General features: G+C 41.4%; 1 protein-coding gene across 1 annotated transcript in view; it reads right to left on the bottom strand.

The window, feature by feature from the left end:
- The window catches only part of EHHADH (enoyl-CoA hydratase and 3-hydroxyacyl CoA dehydrogenase), a 53,342-nt gene extending 44,139 nt beyond the window's left edge, over window positions 1-9,203 (bottom strand). The window contains 2 exon segments of the mRNA NM_001075780.2: window positions 1,253-1,356; window positions 9,093-9,203. Of these exon segments, the coding sequence (NP_001069248.2) occupies window positions 1,253-1,356; window positions 9,093-9,166 (178 nt within the window). The 5' untranslated portion in view covers window positions 9,167-9,203.
- Window positions 9,204-18,770: the final 9,567 nt, after the last annotated feature.

The raw sequence follows: 18,770 nt of genomic DNA, 5'->3' as shown, positions 1-18,770 counted from the left end.
GAAACTTCATCGTCATTTCTGTCCTCCATCCCACCCCTTCACAGGATAATTAAGAGTGCATGGTCACTGAAATGGGTGACAGAAAAAAAATGAACTCCATTTCAAGACTGTGTGAAATAAAAAATAACATTTATTGAACATCTTCTTCATCCAGGTACTGCTCTAGGGGCTTTCAGATGTGTTATCTCTTTTAACCTCACAAAACTCTGTTAAGGTAATCATATTATGGTATCCATTTTATAAACAGAGAAATTGGATTTCAGGAGATTTAAGGAAGTTGCCCAACCTCACATAAGGTAGAGACATATGCAGAGCAGGTATGTACCAGTAGGTGTATATTGAAGTGAAAAGTGAAAGTGAAAGTTGCTCAGTTGTGTTCGACTTTTTGTGACCCCACGGACTGCATGTATAGTCCATGGAATTCTCCAGGCCAGAATACTGGAGTAGGTAGTTTTTCCCTTCTCCAGGGGATCAATCTAGGGATTGAACTCAAGTCTCCCACATTGCAGGCAGATTCTTTACCAGCTGAGCCACAAAGGAAGCCCAAGAATACTGGAGTGAGTAGCCGATCCCTTCTCCAGCGGATCGTTCTGACTGAGGAATCGAATCAGGGTTTCCTGCATTGCAGGCAGATTCTTAACAACTGAGCTATGAGGGTAGCCCTAGGTGTATCAGTTCAGTTGCTCAGTCGTATCCGACTCTTTGCGACCCCATGAATTGCAGCACGCCAGGCCTCCCTGTCCATCACCAACTCCCGGAGTCCACCCAATCCCCTGTCCATTGAGTCGGTGATGCCATCCAACCATCTCATCCATCCAACCATCTCATCCTCTGTTGTCCCCTTCTCCTCCTGCCCTCAATCTTTCCCAGCATCAGGGTCTTTTCCAGTGAGTCAGCTCTTCACATCAGGTGGCCAAAGTATTGGAGTTTCAGTTTCAACATCAGTCCCTCCAATGAACACCCAGGACTGATCTCCTTTAGGATGGACTGGTTGGTGTATACTAGCAGGTATAATAGCTATCAAGTCTGGAACTAAATGTCCTCCAAAGGACCAATCCAATATAAAAGAGAGTAAGGTCAGCATCTTCTCTGGGTCTCTCCTGTGACTCTTTGTCTCCTTCTCCATAATGTTTCTTCTTCCTCCCATATTCATTACCTATACTATAGGATTGCCCATGGGTACAGGTAACGCAGCACTGAGCTCAGTCTGTGTGATATGTCAGAGAGAGTGGGAAAGGGTTGGACACATTACCTGCACAGAAGATGCCATCTGCTCCACAAATCACAATGGCTTTAACTGTATCATCTGTTATAGCTTTCTGCAGACTCTCTTTTATTCCACGGGCAACAGTTGTACTAAAAGGGGGAAAAAATTACATGAAGCATTAGTCACAATCAAATTTCTACCATCTCAGTTTATTTTTTTCTTTCCTAACAATTAAAAATTAAACATATACATGATGTAGAAAAATCCTAGATACTTATTGTTAAATTTTCACTAATTTAAGATATAATATATGTCTACTGTAAAGTAAGCCCTGAGGTGATTAAACACATAAACTTCAGAAAATCAAAGTGTTTTCCTGCATTTTGCTGTAACTTTGACCACTTAGAATCAACACTATCAATTTAAAAATATTACACACATCTTCTATGTATAGTGAAAGGAGTTTAAAACATCCTAGAGACAACAGTGTACACAACGCAATATCATACTGAGATGACTGCTATAATAAAGGTACAGAGAAAATGATGTGGAAATTCTGAAAGAAAGTGCTTTTGATTTGTCATATTGGTCTAATAAAAGAAAACTGAAATTGTCTAAAAATAACAGTCTAAGTCATGTGGCAGGGGATGCAAGTTACCCACAAACTAATACTTAATACTTTAAACTAATACTAATACTTTGACCTTCTTCAAAGTATTAATCGGTTTTTAGCTGGATACATGGCTGCCTAAAATAAAGACTATATTTCACAGCAGCAAGTTCAGCTCAAGGCATTAAGTTCTGGCCAATGGAATGGAAATGGACTTAGTATCTGCAACCTTAGGGAACAGTCCTTAAAGGACTGGGTATGCTTTTCTCTCTTACAACTCACTACTCCTGGCAGGAATCCAGATATGATGTCTAGATTGGGAGCAGCCATTATGAATCAAGAGGTGGAAGCTACTAATTAAGGATGGCAGAGCAAAAGACAGGTAGAACTGAGATCCCGATGATCGTGGAGTAGCCATACCAGTCATTCCAGGACACTGCTGTGACAGACATGAACTTTTTCTTGTTTAATCCACTATTACATTGAGTTTTCTGTAACTAGTAGCCAAGCCTAACTCATTTGAAAGGTAATGACAAGGTCTGGGAAAGGAAGGGCATTTGGTAAATTTTTGTCAAGTTTCAGTAGATGAGGGAGTCATCCCCAGAGGAGATAGTTAAAACCAAAACTGAATGAGTTTGCCAAAGGGAAAAAAAAAAAAAAAAAAGAGTTGAGAGTAGATCCTCTAGATATTTAAGAGGCAGGAGAGGCTCAGCTGAGTTATTCAGTACCAAGGAGTCCAACGAGACCAAGACAGGAGAATTTGCCAAGAAGCAGAGGATCTAATAGAGTTTTGCCAAGAAAATGCACTGGTCATAGCAAACACCCTCTTCCAACAACACAAGAGAAGACTCTACACATGGACATCACCAGATGGTCAACACTGAAATCAGATTGATTATATTCTTTGCAGCCAAAGATGCAGAAGCTCTATACAGTCAACAAAAACAAGACCAGGAGCTGACTGTGGCTCAGATCATGAACTCCTTATGGCCAAATTCAGACTTAAATTGAAGAAAGTAGGGAAAACCACTAGACCATTCAGGTATGACCTAAATCAAATTCCTTATGATTATACAGTGAAAGTGAGAAATAGATTTAAGGGACTAGATCTGATAGATAGAGTGCCTGATGAACTATGGATGGAGGGTCGTGACATTGTACAGGAGACAGGGATCAAGACCATCCCCATGGAAAAGAAATGCAAAAAAGCAAAATAGCTGTCTGGGGAGGCCTTACAAATAGCTGTGAAAAGAAGAGAAGCGAAAAGCAAAGGAGAAAAGGAAGGATATAAGCATCTGAATGCAGAGTTCCAAAGAATAGCAAGAGAGATAAGAAAGCCTTCCTCAGCGATCAGTGCAAAGAAATAGAGGAAAACAACAGAAAGGGAAAGACTAGGGATCTCTTCAAGAAAATTAGAGATACCACGGGAACATTTCATGCAAAGATGGGCTCCATAAAGGACAGAAATGGTATGGACCTAACAGAAGCAGAAGATATTAAGAAGAGGTGGCAGGAATACACAGAAGAACTGTTCAAAAAAGATCTTCAAGACCAAGATAATCACAATGGTGTGATCACTCACCTAGAGCCAGACATCCTGGAATGTGAAGTCAGGTGGGCCATAGAAAGCATCACTACAAACAAAGCTAGTGGAGGTGATGGAATTCCAGTTGAGCTATTTCAAATCCTGAAAGATGATGCTGTGAAAGTGCTGCACTCAATATGCCAGCAAATTTGGAAAACTCAGCAGTGGCCACAGGACTGGAAAAGGTCAGTTTTCATTCCAATCCCAAAGAAAGGCAATGCCAAAGAATGCTCAACCTTCCACACAATTGCACTCATCTCACACGCTAGTAAAGTAATGCTCAAAATTCTTCAAGCAGGCTTCAGCAATACGTGAACCATGAACTTCCAGATGTTCAAGCTGGTTTTAGACAAGGCAGAGGAACCAGAGATCAAATTGCCAACATCCGCTGGATCATCGAAAAAGCAAGAGAATTCCAGAAAAACATCTATTTCTGCTGTATTGACTATGCCAAAGCCTTTGACTGTGAGGATCACAATAAACTGTGGAAAATTCCTCAAGAGGTGGGAATACCAGACCACCTGACCTGCCTCTTGAGAAACCTGTATGTAGGTCAGGAAGCAACAGTTAGAACTGGACATGGAGCAACAGACTGGTTCCAAATAGGAAAAGGAGTACGTCAAGGCTGTATATTGTCACCCTGCTTATTTAACTTCTATGCAGAGTACATCATGAGAAATGCTGGGCTGGAAGAAGCACAAGCTGGAATCAAGATTGCTGGGAGAAATATCAATAACCTCAGATATGCAGATGACACCACCCTTCTGGCAGAAGGTGAAGAGGAACTAAAAAGCCTCTTGATGAAAGTGAAAGTGGAGAGTGAAAAAGTTGGCTTAAAGCTCAACATTCAGAAAATGAAGATTATGGCATCTGGTCCCATCACTTCATGGGAAATAGATGGGGAAACAGTGGAAATAGATGGGGAAACAGTGGAAACAGTGTCAGACTTTTTTGGGGGGGCTCCAAAATCACTGCAGATGGTGACTGCAGCCATGAAATTAAAAGACACTTACTCCTTGGAAGAAAAGTTATGACCAACCTAGATAGCATATTGAAAACCAGAGACATTACTTTGCCAACAAAGGTCTGTCTAGTCAAGGCTATGGTTTTTCCTGTGGTCATGTATGGATGTGAGAGTTGGACTGTAAAGAAAGCTGAGCACTGAAGAATTGATGCTTTTGAACTGTGGTGTTGAAGAAGACTCTTGAGAGCCCCTTGGACTGCAAGGAGATCCAACCAGTCCATTCTGAAGATCAGCCCTGGGATTTCTTTGGAAGGAATGATGCTAAAGCTGAAACTCCAGCACTTTGGCCACCTCATGCGAAGAGTTGACTCATTGGAAAAGACCCTGATGCTGGGAGTGTTTGGGGGCAGGAGGAGAAGGGGACGACAGAGGATGAGATGGCTGGATGGCATCACCGACTCGATGGATGTGAGTCTGAGTGAACTCCGGGAGTTGGTGATGGACAGGGAGGCCTGGCGTGCTGCGATTCATGGGGTTGCAAAGAGTCGGACACAACTGAGCAACTGAACTGAACTGAGAGGATCAATAAGCGCCAAGGGATGGCAAAGGAGGAGCTCTAGGAAGAGTAGTGAAGAATTGCTTAAAGAAAAAATTATAAAACCAGAGTCCAGTGAATTTTGCCTTAGAATTCTAAGTAATATGGGGGAATTTTTATACAGGGAGAAAAAAACTTAAAGCAAAAAACAACTAAAGCCAGATTGTTCAAACCAGCAACTAACATTGCTAATTGATTATATCCCAATACAAAATGTTTTTGGTATTAAAAAATAAATTAATTAATTAAAAACCTCAGGGAATAAAGGAGATACTGGCTCTTGTATATAGTAATTCCCTTTCACCTAGTTACTTTTCACCATTTAACCCAGATGAAATCAAACAAAACCTCTTGCCTTCAGTTGATTTAATTAGAAACCAAGTCTGCTAAAGAAAAATGGAATTTGAACCATCCAGCATACTGAGAAGTCCAAAAGTCGCATACTGCTTTCTGGATAAACAATGGCTGCAAAATTATCCAAAATGAGCTCAATCTGTGCCACTGAGGAGACAAGTCTGGCTTTTCCCATTTCAATCAACCCCTACTCTTTTATATCTTATCTTCTTGTTAATTTTGCATCATTTGTTGTTGTTGTTTAGTTGCTAAGTTGTGTCTGACTCTTCTGCGACCCCATGGACTGTAGCCCTCCAGGTTCCTCTGTCCATGGAATTTTCCAGGCAAGACTACCAGAGCAGGTTGCCATTTCCTTCTCCAGGGGATCTTCCCAACCCAGGGACTGAACCCACGTCTCCTGCATTGGCAGGCAGATTCTGCCACTGAGCCACTCTAGATCCCCTGGAATAGGCAAAGGCAACCCACTCCAATATTCTTGCCTGGAAAATCCCTTGGACAGAAGAGCCTGGTAGGCTACAGTGCATGGGGTCACAGAATCGGACACAACTAAGCACACACACACACACACACACATGCACACAAACAACATTTGCTAAGTGTCAGCTCTCTAACACATTTAAACCTCACAACGACTTAATGAGATAGATATTAAAAGTTCTCCTGAAAGGGGGAAAGGGGACAGTTTAAATATAAGACACATTTTAAGTAGTTATGGGAAAATATTCCTAGTTGTGGGTAGCAAACTGTGGAACTATTTATCCCACAAGTCTGAGATGGGCACAGTTTTCCATTATGAGCAGAGATAGGCAGAATCCTAATACTCGGGAGCCACCTGGGAAGCTTCCACCTGCCAATGCAGGGGCTACAGTCCATGGGGTCGCAAATAGTCAGACACAACTGAGTGACTGAGGACACACACACACAGACACACAATTTTGCAAAAATCAAACAAGAAAAAAAAAGAAGAATGAAAATGGCTGTTATATATACAGCTTTACTAGATTCTAGCTGAATGAAAAGGGACCACACCTTCATAGCTATATCAAAGTCACAGGGGTTAAGAAATTATTTTCTCCCCTTAATACTGTCAGGTACGGAGAAATGGAGTCTAAAGGTAACATTTCATGAGTGATGACCAAAGAACTTTACCTTCTGTCACTTTAGAAGTCTTTTTTGTGACCATTTTTTAAAACCAGGAGTCATCAAATAAAGTCATGTCTTGTGACCAGCATTTTTCAAAGAAACAGAGTGAAAATAGAATACATCAAATAAAAAGAAAATTTTGTTTCACTAATCTTTGTTTTCAGGTACATATTTGTATGTGTGTTTGTGTGTGTGTGTCCTAGGTTGCTATGTAAAACATGGATTACTGTGTGGAATATAATAAAAAAAATACAAAAGCCATTGTTCTGGGAGACAAATCTAGTAATTAGGCATCTTCTACCTTTATAAAGAGGGTTGGCATTTATCCAAATAGAAAAAAATCTGGCTTAGCTAAAGGAACAAAGAAAGATTTGAACTGTTTGGGCCAAAAAATATTCAAATAAGACTCTCTCACTTATCTAGGAAGAAATAATTTCCCAAATAAAATTAGAAATAGGAAGGGGAGATGAAAAGTGTAAAGCAAAAAAGAGAAAAAAAAAAAAAGGGAGCCTGTTAAACTGGATGAGCATGCTAGCACACATACCTTCACTTAAGTACAAGTTCAAGAGGAAAGAGCCAAAAGGTGTTTATTGCCAAGTGGAGAAAATCCTGATGCAGCTGCAATGAATCCTGAGCAGCAGGGCCTGTTGGTAGGGGCTTGTAACAGGCCTTTTGCATAATAAAAATAATGATAGCTGGTGGTGCAGTGGTAAAGAATTTGCCTGCCAATGAAAGAGATGCAAAAGATGCGGCTGAGTTGGAAAGATCCCCTGGAGTAGGAAACGGCAACCCACTCCAGTATTCTTGCCTGGAAAATCCCATGGACAGAAGAGCCTGGTAGTCTGCAGTGCATGGGGTTGAAAAGTCAGATACAACTAAGCGCACACACACACACACACACACACACACACACAACTTCTGAGTGTCAGTTTCTAATCTGCAACACATTTAAACCTCACAACTTAACGAGGTAAGTACTAAAATTTCTCCTGCAAGGGGGAAAGGGGACAGGTTAAATACCAGACACATTTTAAGTAGTTATGGGAAAATATTCCTAGTTATAGGTACTAAACTGTGGAACTATTTCCCCCAAAGTTAGAGATGGGCACAGTTACCATTATGAGAAGAAATTAAGGCAGAGTCCTAATACTTAGTAATTTTAATTGAAATACAAAGTTCAAAATTGATATGTAATTGTAGTATTCATGTTTTTCTTCATCAAAACCGAAATAACAATATTTTGCTTGATTCCGAGTGGCAAGTAAGTGGACTTATTCTTTGTGTGATTTTATTTCTGAAAATTTTAATATTATTAAATGCAAAATTTTATATTAAAAGTTATAATATTAATGCTAATGATAAAACCAAATCTGATAACAGTAGAACAAAAATTCAGTTAAAATTAGCATGTCTTCTCCTTTCAGTCTCTTTTTGCTCCAGCAGCATGCAGTAAGGATTCTGACCAAAAGTCGTTCTCTTTATGCTTTATATGTTCTCTGTAAATGATCATTTCTAACCCTACTCCCTGTGGATGAGTGGTTATTTCCCCAGGTTGATCACTACACTTTTTTCAGAGATATAAAAGAACTAGGTGGTGCTAGTGGTGAAAACCTCCCTGCCAATGCAAGAGGCATAAGAGTTCAATCCCTGGGTGGTAAAGATCCCATGGAGGAGGGCATGGCAACTCACTCCAGTATTCTTGCCTGGAGAATCCCATGGACAGAGGAGCCTAGGAGCACACAGTCCATAGGGGCACACAGATTCAGACACGGCTAAAGTGACTTAGCACAAACCTATATATCATTAATTTTTAAAACAGCAGCATTAATCTCACTTTTTAAAGTAATGCTTTTACTAGTTTAACAAGAAAAGTACTGCACGATAAAAGAACATAAACAGCATGGCAGTTTTTCAGGAAATGCTATTTAATAGGCTAATTCTGACATGAGCTTATTCTAACATGGATCTTCACCGAAGCACTAAGACCTTGAGGTTTAGAACAAACCAAGAGATACAGCTTTGTGTTTCTGGGCCAGGACATAATTCTCTTTTACTCACTATATTGGCATTAATGGGGATCTTTATTTTTAACAGTGTGAAACCACCTTATTTTTGGACTCCCAAAGCTTTTAGTCACACATTGTAAGGGTGGCCTGGACTCCAGGTTGGGAAGGGAGGGATCAGGGTCCAGGCAGCAGAGCACTAAGACCTCTGGACTAGAAAGTGCATCTGAGAAGTCAAAGTTGCAAGTAAGCAGAAGAGTTCAGCACGAAGTTGGCACGAACAGAGGCACTAAGACCTCTGGACTAGAAAGTACATGTGAGAAGTCAAAGTTGCAAGTAAGAGTTCAGCACGAAGTTGGTACGGACAGACCGGTTCAGGGGCAGCTCCCCAACTTCTAGCCGTCTGTCTACCTCTCAGCCTCGATTTCTTTATCAACGAAACGGAGATGAGAGTTCTCTGCAAACAGGTACCGAGGCTACCAATGTAAAAAGTCCTGGCATATGCCCTGATTCTATCCGTGTCCTTGTCTTTCTCTATTTAAACCAGCAGAGGCAAGTCAAAGCCTCCACTGCAGGCAGGGAGGTACGATCCTGCTCGCCGTCCCCGGACTGATCGCCGAGAGCCCGTTACCTGATCGCATTGACTGGCGGGTTTCGTAGACGGATCAGTGCCAGGCAGTTCTGCAGCCGCGTGAACTCAGCCATGTTTGCTCAGTTGCCCCGAAGTCGCCTCATCCCTCAGCTGCGAGGCAAGATCACTTTCGCTGGGCGCGTCCTGGGGAGGGGAGGGGCGTCTGCTGGGCCAATGTGAACCCGGCACCGCCTCCCGCCACGGCACCGCTTTCCGCTCCGGGGCAGCTCCCGGGCTCTGATGCCCATTCTTCACCTCAGTCCTCCTCCTTCCCTGACCGCAGCCCCGTGCTCAGCACACCCTTGCCATCTCTTCCTCTTTGCTGGCGCCTGTCCTGCTTCCATCAAAAAGTAGGTCAGGCAGGACGATGAAAGATGCGTGAAACTGCCAGCAAGTCCAGATTTGCAAACCCCTGGCCCAGAGGGGCTGCCTTCCCTGGACAAGTTCTAGATTCACTACGTTGGTGGAGTTTCATCACAGTCTTCATCTTCATTATCCTTCTTAACAAAGACAGATATGTAGGATCCTGACAATTATGTGATACGATACATACCTGGAACACATAAAACACTTCATGCATTTCATCTAAATGAGTAAGGTACTAATATCAACCAAACATGTACAGAACTGTCATGCAGCAACCTTGTGGAACCTACCACTTTCTTGTCTGTCCAATCCTTCCATTTTTCTTTTTTTCCTTCTTCTGCCATTCCTAAGGATTATTTCTAATATTAATACTTCAACTATGAATCAAGCACCTATTACGTCCTAGGCAGCAGGCCAAAGACTAAAGATAAATGAGGCTGGGTTCAGACTGGGACAAAGTTTTTGAAGATGCAGTTGGCCTCAGGTGGTCTCCACAGCCCATCACCTGGCCAGAAGGCAGTCTGGAAGTTTCAGAGGAAAAACAAAACAATGGAGTGGTTTTATTCACTGATGTTTCACAAATTTTAGTGATGATTAAGGATTATTTTCACAGATATACTTTTCAGTTCAGTTCAGTTGCACAGTCATGTCCGACTCCTTGCGGCCCCATGGACTGGAGCACGCCAGGACTCCCTGTTCATCACCAACTTTTTGAGCTTGCTCAAATTCATGTCCATTGAGTCAGTGATGCCATCCAACCATCTCATTCTCTGTTGTCCCCTTCTCCTCCTGCCTTCAATCTTTCCCAGCATCAGGGTCTTTTCCAAGGAGTCAGTTCTTCACATCAGGCGGTTAAAAAATTGGAGTTTCAGCTTCAGCATCAGTCTTTCCAATGAATATTCAGGACTGATTTCGTTTAGGATTGACTGGTGTGATTTCCTTGCAGTCTAAGGGACTCTCAAGAGTCTTCTCCAACACCACAGTTCAAAAGCATCAATTCTTCGGCACTCAGCTTTCTTTATAGTCCAACTCTCACATCCATACGTGACTACCGAAAAAACCATAGCTTTGACCAGACAGACCTTTGCTGTCTAGGTTGGTCATAGCTTTTCTTTCAAGGAGCAACCATCTTTTAATTTCATGGCTGCAGTCACCATCTGCAGTGATTTTGGAGCCCGAGAAAATAAAGTCTGTCACTATTTCCATTACTTCCCATCTATTTGCTATGAAGTAATGGGACCAGATGCCATGATCTTTGTTTTTTGAATGTTGAGTTTTAAGCCAGCTTTTTCACTCTCCTCTTTCACTTTCATCAAGAGGCTCTTCAGTTCCTCTTCACTGTCTGCCATAAGGGTGGTGTCATCTCCGTATCTGAGGTTATTGATATTTCTCCTGGCAATCTTGATTCCAGCTTGTGCTTCATCCAGCCTGGCATTTCGCATGATGTACTCTGCATATAAGTTAAAGAAGCAGGGTGACAATATACAGCCTTGACATACTCCTTTCCCAGTTGGGAACCAGTCTGTTGTTCCATGTCCAGTTCTAACTGTTGCTTCTTGAACTGTACACAGATTTCTCAGGAGGCAGGTCAGGTGGTCTGGCATTCCCATCTCTTGAAGAATTTTCCACAGTTTGTTGTGATCCACACAAAGGCTTTGGCATAATCAATAAAGCAGAAGTAGATGTGATATTCTTTTACCTATTGAAAATAAGGGCTTACATGGTGGCTCTGACAGTAAAGAATCCCCCTGCAATGGGGGAGACATGGGTTCAATCCCTGGGTTGGGAAGATCCCCTGGAGGAGGGCATGGAAACCCACTCCAGTATTCTTGCCTGGAAAATCCCCACAGACAGAGGAGCCTGGTGGGCTACAGTCCACGGGGTCACAGAGTTGGACACAACTGAGTGACCAAGCACAGCACATTGAAAATAAAACCAGGTTCCTACTCCTAAGAAAATGGGTACAAGTAGCAATCAGAACCATCTAATCCATCAAGGACAGCCCCTCACTTTTGATAGCCAGCCAATCATGAATAGCCCTGGGCAAGCCTCTGAGTGCTAACATTCAATATCAACCAGCTTCTTATTAGTGGTATCAATCTCTACTGCCTCTAAAATTCGCCAATCTCTCAACTCCACCTTGCCCAAAATCTCAATGTAAGATTAACAGTTTGCTCTGCTTGGAGAGACCTTGTATAACCAGCACAGCATTCCCTGACTGTAGGAAGCAAGAGATTCAGTATTGTTTTCCAGGGGGACAATTTTGCCGTCCATCCTAACAACTTTCAACGTCTCCACAAAGGCCATGTAGGCAAGGCTTAACAGTTCTGAAACTGCTCCTGGAGCAAGTGGAGATAAGCACAGTGTGCAGCCATTCTGAGGCATTTTCTCTTCTATATCTCGGAGTCAGTCACAGGTCATTTCTCATGTATATCCCTGTGTGCATGCTAAGTCACTTCAGTGGTGTCTGACTCTTTGCAACCCTATGGACCCACCAGGCTTCTCTGTCCAAGGGATTCTCCAGGCAAGAATACTGGAGTGGGTTGCTGTGACCTTCTCCAGGGGATCTTCCCAATCCAGGGGTTGAACTTGCATCTCTTATGCCTCCTGCATTGGCAGGTGGGTTCTTTACCACTAGCGCCACTTGGGAAGCTCTACCTATTGCCCCAGTTTTAGTTAAACACAGAACTTTCTGCCTTGTACTTTCTTTCCCTTAGATACATACAGCTGCAAACATCTGTGTAAATCCATAAAATTGCCTGGCAGTAGTTTAGAGTTGGCTCCTCAGCAGGGCAGTGCTAGGGCAAGCAAAAAAGGGCCCCAGTGGGCAAAACTGAAGAGGGCACTCACCCTCTGGTTCATGTAATTGCTGCCCCTGTCCTGCTCCTGAACAACAGAGCGATCCCCACACTTTCTGTAATCTGTCATCCAGCCCCTCCTGTTTAGTGTCATACTGTGGGGCTAGGGCCTCAGGGAGCTGACACCAGGCTGATCTTCCTTTTGCTCTCTATGTAGATGATAAAGTGTCTCAATCTATTTGTATTTCTTATGGGCCCAATCTATGGCAGTGTGGCAAGCCAATTTAGCAATGTGCCACCATGATACTGTTTCCAGTCCACTTGACCTCCTTGACCATCTCTTGATCACTGGATGAACTGTTACATTCTCAAGTTGTCTTGTTTGTCTCAACAAGTGCCACTTAACAAGACGCCATTCCTCTTGACTAATGTATTTCCAGATCATTTGCGTGTTACTAATTTTGCTTGTTAAATATGTCATTTTCATTATTGTCATGGTGTTGCAATTCACAAATAGATCAGTTGATCAGAAATATATTTAATAGTCATCATTAAAAAATCTACAAATAACAAATACTGGAGAAAATGTGGAGAAAGGGAACCCTCCTATACTATTGGAGGGAATGTAAGCTGGTGCAGCCACTGTGGAGAACAGTATGGAGGTTCCTAAAAAAACTAAAAAGAGAATTGCCATATGATCCATCAATCCCACTCCTGGGCATATACCTGGAGAAAACTATGATTAAAAAAGGTAGATACACTCCTATGTTCATAGAAGCACTATTTACAATAGTTAAGACATGGAAACAACCTAAATGTCCACTCACAGATGAATGGATACAGAAGACGTGTTACACATATACAATGGACTATTACTTAGCCATTAAAAAAATGAAATAATACCATTTGCAGCTACATGGATGGACCTAGAGATTATTATACTAAATGAAGTCAGTCGGCAAGATAAAGACAAATACCATATGATATCACTTTTATGTGGAATCTAAAATATGACATAAATGAATTTATCTATGAAACAGAAACAGACTCAGAGAACAGACTTGTGGGGGTGGGGGGCTGGATTGGGAGTTTGGGGCTAACTATATATAATTATTATATATAGAATGAATAAACAGACATTCCTACTATATAGCACAGGGAACTATATTTAATACCCAGTAATAAACCATAATAGAAAGAATTTTTAAAAAGAAGTATATTGAATATCTTGTAATAACCTATAAGCGGGGGCTTTCCTAGTGGCTCAGTGGCAAAGAATTCGCCTGCAGTGCAGGAGACTGAAATCTTGCATGCTAGACTTCATCATTATGTGAAACAAGAAATTCCTGATATTCAAGCTGGGTTTAGAAAAGGAACAGGAACTAGAGATCAAATTGCCAACATTCGCTGGATTATAAAAAAAAAAAAAGCAAGAGAATTTCAGGAAAACATCTATCTCTGTTCCATCGACTACACTAAAGCCTTTGACTGTGGATCATGACAAACTGTAAAAAGCTCTTAGATGGGAATACCAGACCTTCTTACCTGTCTCCTGAGAAACCTGTATGCAGGTCAAGAAGAAACAGTTAGAACAATGTATGGAACAACTTATTGGTTCAAGATCGAGAAAGGAGTATGACTGGGCTCTCTGCTGTCACCCTGTTTGTTTAACTATATGCTGAGCACATCATGAGAAATACCAGGCTGAATGAGTTACAAGCCAGAATCAAGATAGGCAGGAGAAGCATCAACAACCTCAGATAAGTGGATGATACCACTCTAATGGCAGAAAGCAAAGAGGAACTAAAGAGCCTCTTGATGACGGTGAAAGAGGAGAGTGAAAGAGCCACCCTAAAACTAAATATTAAAAAACTAAGATCATGGCATCCAGCCCCATTATTGCATGGCAAGTAGAAGGGGAAAAGGTGGAAGCAGTGACAGATTTCCTCTTCTTGGGCTCCAAAATCACTGCAGATGGTGACTGCAGCCATGAAATCAGAAGCCCTTCCAATGAACACCCAGGACTGATCTCCTTTAGGATGGACTGGTTGGATCTCCTTGCAGTCCAAGGGACTCTCAAGAGTCTTCTCCAACACCACAGTTCAAAAACATCAATTCTTCGGCACTCAGCTTTCTTTCACACAGTCCAACTCTCACATCCGTACATGACCACTGGAAAAACCATAGCCTTGACTAGACGGACCTTTGTTGGCAAAGTAGTGTCTCTGCTTTTGAATGCTATCTAGGTTGGTCATAACTTTCCTTCCAAGGAGTAAGTGTCTTTTAATTTCATGGTTGCAATCACCATCTGCAGTGATTTTGGAGCCCAAAAAAGTTGTTCGTAAATGTGACTTGTATCTTTCTTTGTCACTAAGTGTAGTCTTCTCCCTTTTTGAGTGAATACAAATTTAGAATCTGACTGGCTGATGAAAAGCACTCAGTAAAAATAGTCATGTTATTAGACATCATTAGTATTATGTTCTCTGAGAGTAGTCAAATTGAATTGTGTTTTTATTCTAGGATTATATTTCCATCTGCTTTGAATAGCAAACAGGATTCAAATTAATACATCATGTACTATTAAGATGAAAATGAAGTAGGTTGGCACAACTCATACCTCCATTAATATAAACATCAAAATTTCTAGCAACTAGTACTTATTTCCAGGTTTTTCGATCAAAGTGCCTTGATTTTAAGCCTGGAAATTGTACTGATGTGGTTATAGCACAGAGAAATTCCAATGAAAAGAAAAGAGGCCAGTAGACTAGGGATGTGCAAATGTTTTGATTTTTGAATAGGCAAAAAGATGGTAAAAGATGTTGTTGACTGGTGAGTTTAAAAATCAACACCTAACGAAATTTCAGAATAATTCATTAAGGAGATGGTTTGGAAAAGGGAATTTGTGATCATCAAAGATATATTGTGTTCATTAAGAACAAGATACACCAAATTAATTCCATTTCAGTCTTTGAGTGGATTAATACATTGGAAGATAAGAGAAATGTTGTATTGAGGCTCCTACAGTAATTTAACATGGTTTGATGTGGGTTACTTGAAACTATGTTTTATGAACAAATATTTGACCAATCATGTATTTGTTGAGGATTTCCCTGGTGGTTCAGTGATAAAGAATCCACCTGCCAAAGCAGGAAATATAAGTTCGATCCCTGGGTTGGGAAGATCCACTGAAGAAGGAAATGGCAACCCACTCTAGTATTCTTGCCTGGGAAATCCCATGGACAGAGGAGCCTGGTGGGCTATAGTGCATGGGGTCACAAAAGAGTCAGACACGACTTAGCAATTAAACAACATGCATGTATATATACATATATATATATATGGTTCAAATGATTGATTTAAAATTTGATTGAAATATATTTTATACTTGTTTCAAGTTATAGTATGTTGGTAGTCAAAAGGAAAAAGCACATTGTTGGAATGAAGGCATTAGATGGATCTATGATAACATTAATATGGAATTATTTTTTCATTAAAAGGTCTGCCTCTCTTATGACATAGAAAGTTCTTCAAAAGCAAGGGGTTATTTTATTCATCTTTGTGTCCCTAATTCCTGAGCTGGTGTCTCTCCTGAATGAATAAATAGAATTAGGAGGCTTAGACTTTAGAACTGACTACCATTGTCTAATTTTCTGATTTTCAGTAAATTAATTTCAATAGTTCATAGATTCATTAAAAGTATCATTGATCTTTTTTACTGCTAGAGTTGGAAGAAACCTTAAATTTCATCTATCCCAATTATATTATTCTATGGGTCTATGGGATTACCTGTTTATTTGTAACACAGATTTATAACCAACATTTCAACAATAATAACTATGGTAGCTTTGTCATAGTCCTAAAACAGAATTTGAATATTTAAGACAAATTTCTTCCAATAGAGAAGTCTAAATAAAATTGTGCCATGTTATTAGCAGTGTACCAAGTGTATTTATGTTTACTCTCGGGAACTGCTTGAATCCATTATTTATTCCTGTTTGGCCAGTTAAAACTGAAGGTAGAGCTCATCAGTCAATTCAGTTCAGTTCAGTCGCTCAGTTGTGTCCGACTCTTTGCGACCCCGTGAATCACAGCACGCCAGGCCTCCCTGTCCATCACCAACTCCCGGAGTTCACTGAGACTCATGTCCATCGAGTCAGTGATGCCATCCAGCCATCTCATCCTCTGTCGTCCCCTTCTCCTCCTGTCCCCAATCCCTCCCAGCATCAGAGTCTTTTCCAATGAGTCAACTCTTCGCACGAGGTGGCCAAAGTACTGGAGTTTCAGAGGAGTTGATAATTAACTCCTGGTTTCTGGGTAAGATTAAGAAGTTTGCCAGAGAAAGGGGGCTATGGAGTGTGAAATGAACCCAGCAGTGGCCAGATCAGAATATTCAAATGATCATCAGAATCCTGTGGGAACTGCTGGGTTCAACTGCTCCTCTATCTTGGACTGGGGGAATTTTCCTAATTTTTTCCACTGAGAGTGAAGGTCTTGCAAGTGAATCTGCTTTTACCTTATTAACACCTGTGGCATATTTTGGAAATGGAGGAAGGTAGCTAGTGTTTTTAGACTCCACTTCTGATCCTAGCCCTACCACTAATTGTGTGACTTATGGTCAGTTACTTCTCTGGATCCAATTTTCCTTATTTGTAACATCAAGAGCTTGACTAAATAATTATCTCCAAAATTCTTTTCAGTTCTCAGTTCAGTTCAGTCGCTCAGTCATGTCCGACTCTTTGTGACCCCATGAATCATAGCACACCAGGCCTCCCTGTCCATCACCAACTCCCGGAGTTTACTCAAACTCATGTCCATCAAGTCGGTGATGCCATCCAGCCATCTCATCCTCTGTTGTCCCCTTCTTCTCCTGCCCCCAAACCTCCCAGCATCAGGGTCCTTTCCAATGAATCAACTCTTCACATGAGGTGGCCAAAGTATTGGAGTTTCAGCTTCAGCATCAGTCCTTCCAATGAACACCCAGGACTGATCTCCTTTAGGATGGACTGGTTGGATCTCCTTGCAGTCCAAGGGACTCTCAAGAGTCTTCTCCAACACCACAGTTCAAAAGCATCAATTCTTCGGCACTCAGCTTTCTTCACAGTCCAACTCTCACATCCATACACGACCACTGGAAAAACCATAGCCTTGACTACATGGACCTTTGTTGGCAAAGTAGTGTCTCTGCTTTTGAATATGCTATCTAGGTTGGTCATAACTTTCCTTCCAAGGAGTAAGTGTCTTTTAATTTCATGGCTGCAATCACCATCTGCAGTGATTTTGGAGTCCAAAAAAATAAAGTCAGCCACTGTTTCCACTATTTCCCCATCTATTTCCCATGAAGTGATGGGACCAGATGCCATGATCTTCTTTTTCTGAATGTTGACCTTTTAGCCAACTTCTTCACTCTCCTGTTTCACTTTCATCAACAGGCTTTTTAGTTCCTCTTCACTTTCTGCCATAAGGGTGGTGTTATCTGCATATCTGAGGTTATTGATATTTCTCCCAGCAATCTTGATTCCAGCTTGTGCTTCTTCCAGCCCAGCATTTCTCATGATGTACTCTGCATATAAGTCAAATAAGCAGGATGACAATATACAGCCTTGACGTACTCCTTTTCCTATTTGGAACCAGTCTGTTGTTCCATGTCCAGTTCTAACTGTTGCTTCCTGACCTGCATATAACATTCTGTACATTTTTTGTTCTAATGATAAACCCTCGGCTCAGCTGGTCCCATCTTTTTTTCCTGGGTTGACTTTCTTTCTCCCATAATAACCTTTAAGCATCTCCACCTTTTTGAAGGCAAGGCTTGGGTTTTATTCATCTCCCCCAAGTTGGGTAGCACAGTACCCAAGCGGGCGATTTCAAGTAGCGTTGAAATTGATTCTTATACAAAATTCCCTCTTTGTCTGGAGAAGCTCACAGTTCAGATGGGAAAGTACCAAGCATCATTAATCAATCACTTAACTAAAAGCTGAGGATAACAGGAAAACCGGCTCCAACCTCCTTTACCACTTTTATGTTCCAACCAGAGTTATGTAACTGGTTATAGTTAGCACTCTTTGAATGCTTTCACTGTGTCAGCGCTTTCCATGTATTTCCTCAAACAATACACTCACGCCAACCTTATATTCTAGGTACTAGTATCACCTGTTTCAATCTTTGGGAAAATGGCACAGAGAAGTTAAGTAGTCTGCCTAGGTAATATGGTTACAAGTGAGAGGTAGCATCACTTGAGCAAAATTGAGAAAACATTGTGACTGTCCGAGGGACTTGACGAGTCTGGAGAACAGTGATGAGTTCAAGGTAGAGAAGTGGCAGGCGCAAGTCATCATAGAAGGCTACAGAAGCCGGCAAAAAAGTTTGAAAACAAACAAAAAAAAATCCGCACTTCTCCAGGCTGGACTATATAGCCGGAGTTTAGGCAAACAGGCGGAAAAAAAACCTGGTAAACAAGATCTGGAGAACGCCTGAATCTCGACAGAACCGGGGAACAGGCCGGAAGTAGCGTCAACTA

Source organism: Bos taurus, chromosome 1 (genome assembly GCF_002263795.3).
Source record: "Bos taurus isolate L1 Dominette 01449 registration number 42190680 breed Hereford chromosome 1, ARS-UCD2.0, whole genome shotgun sequence".
Lineage (NCBI taxonomy): Eukaryota > Metazoa > Chordata > Mammalia > Artiodactyla > Bovidae > Bos > Bos taurus.
This window is presented reverse-complemented; position numbering and strand designations above follow the sequence as displayed.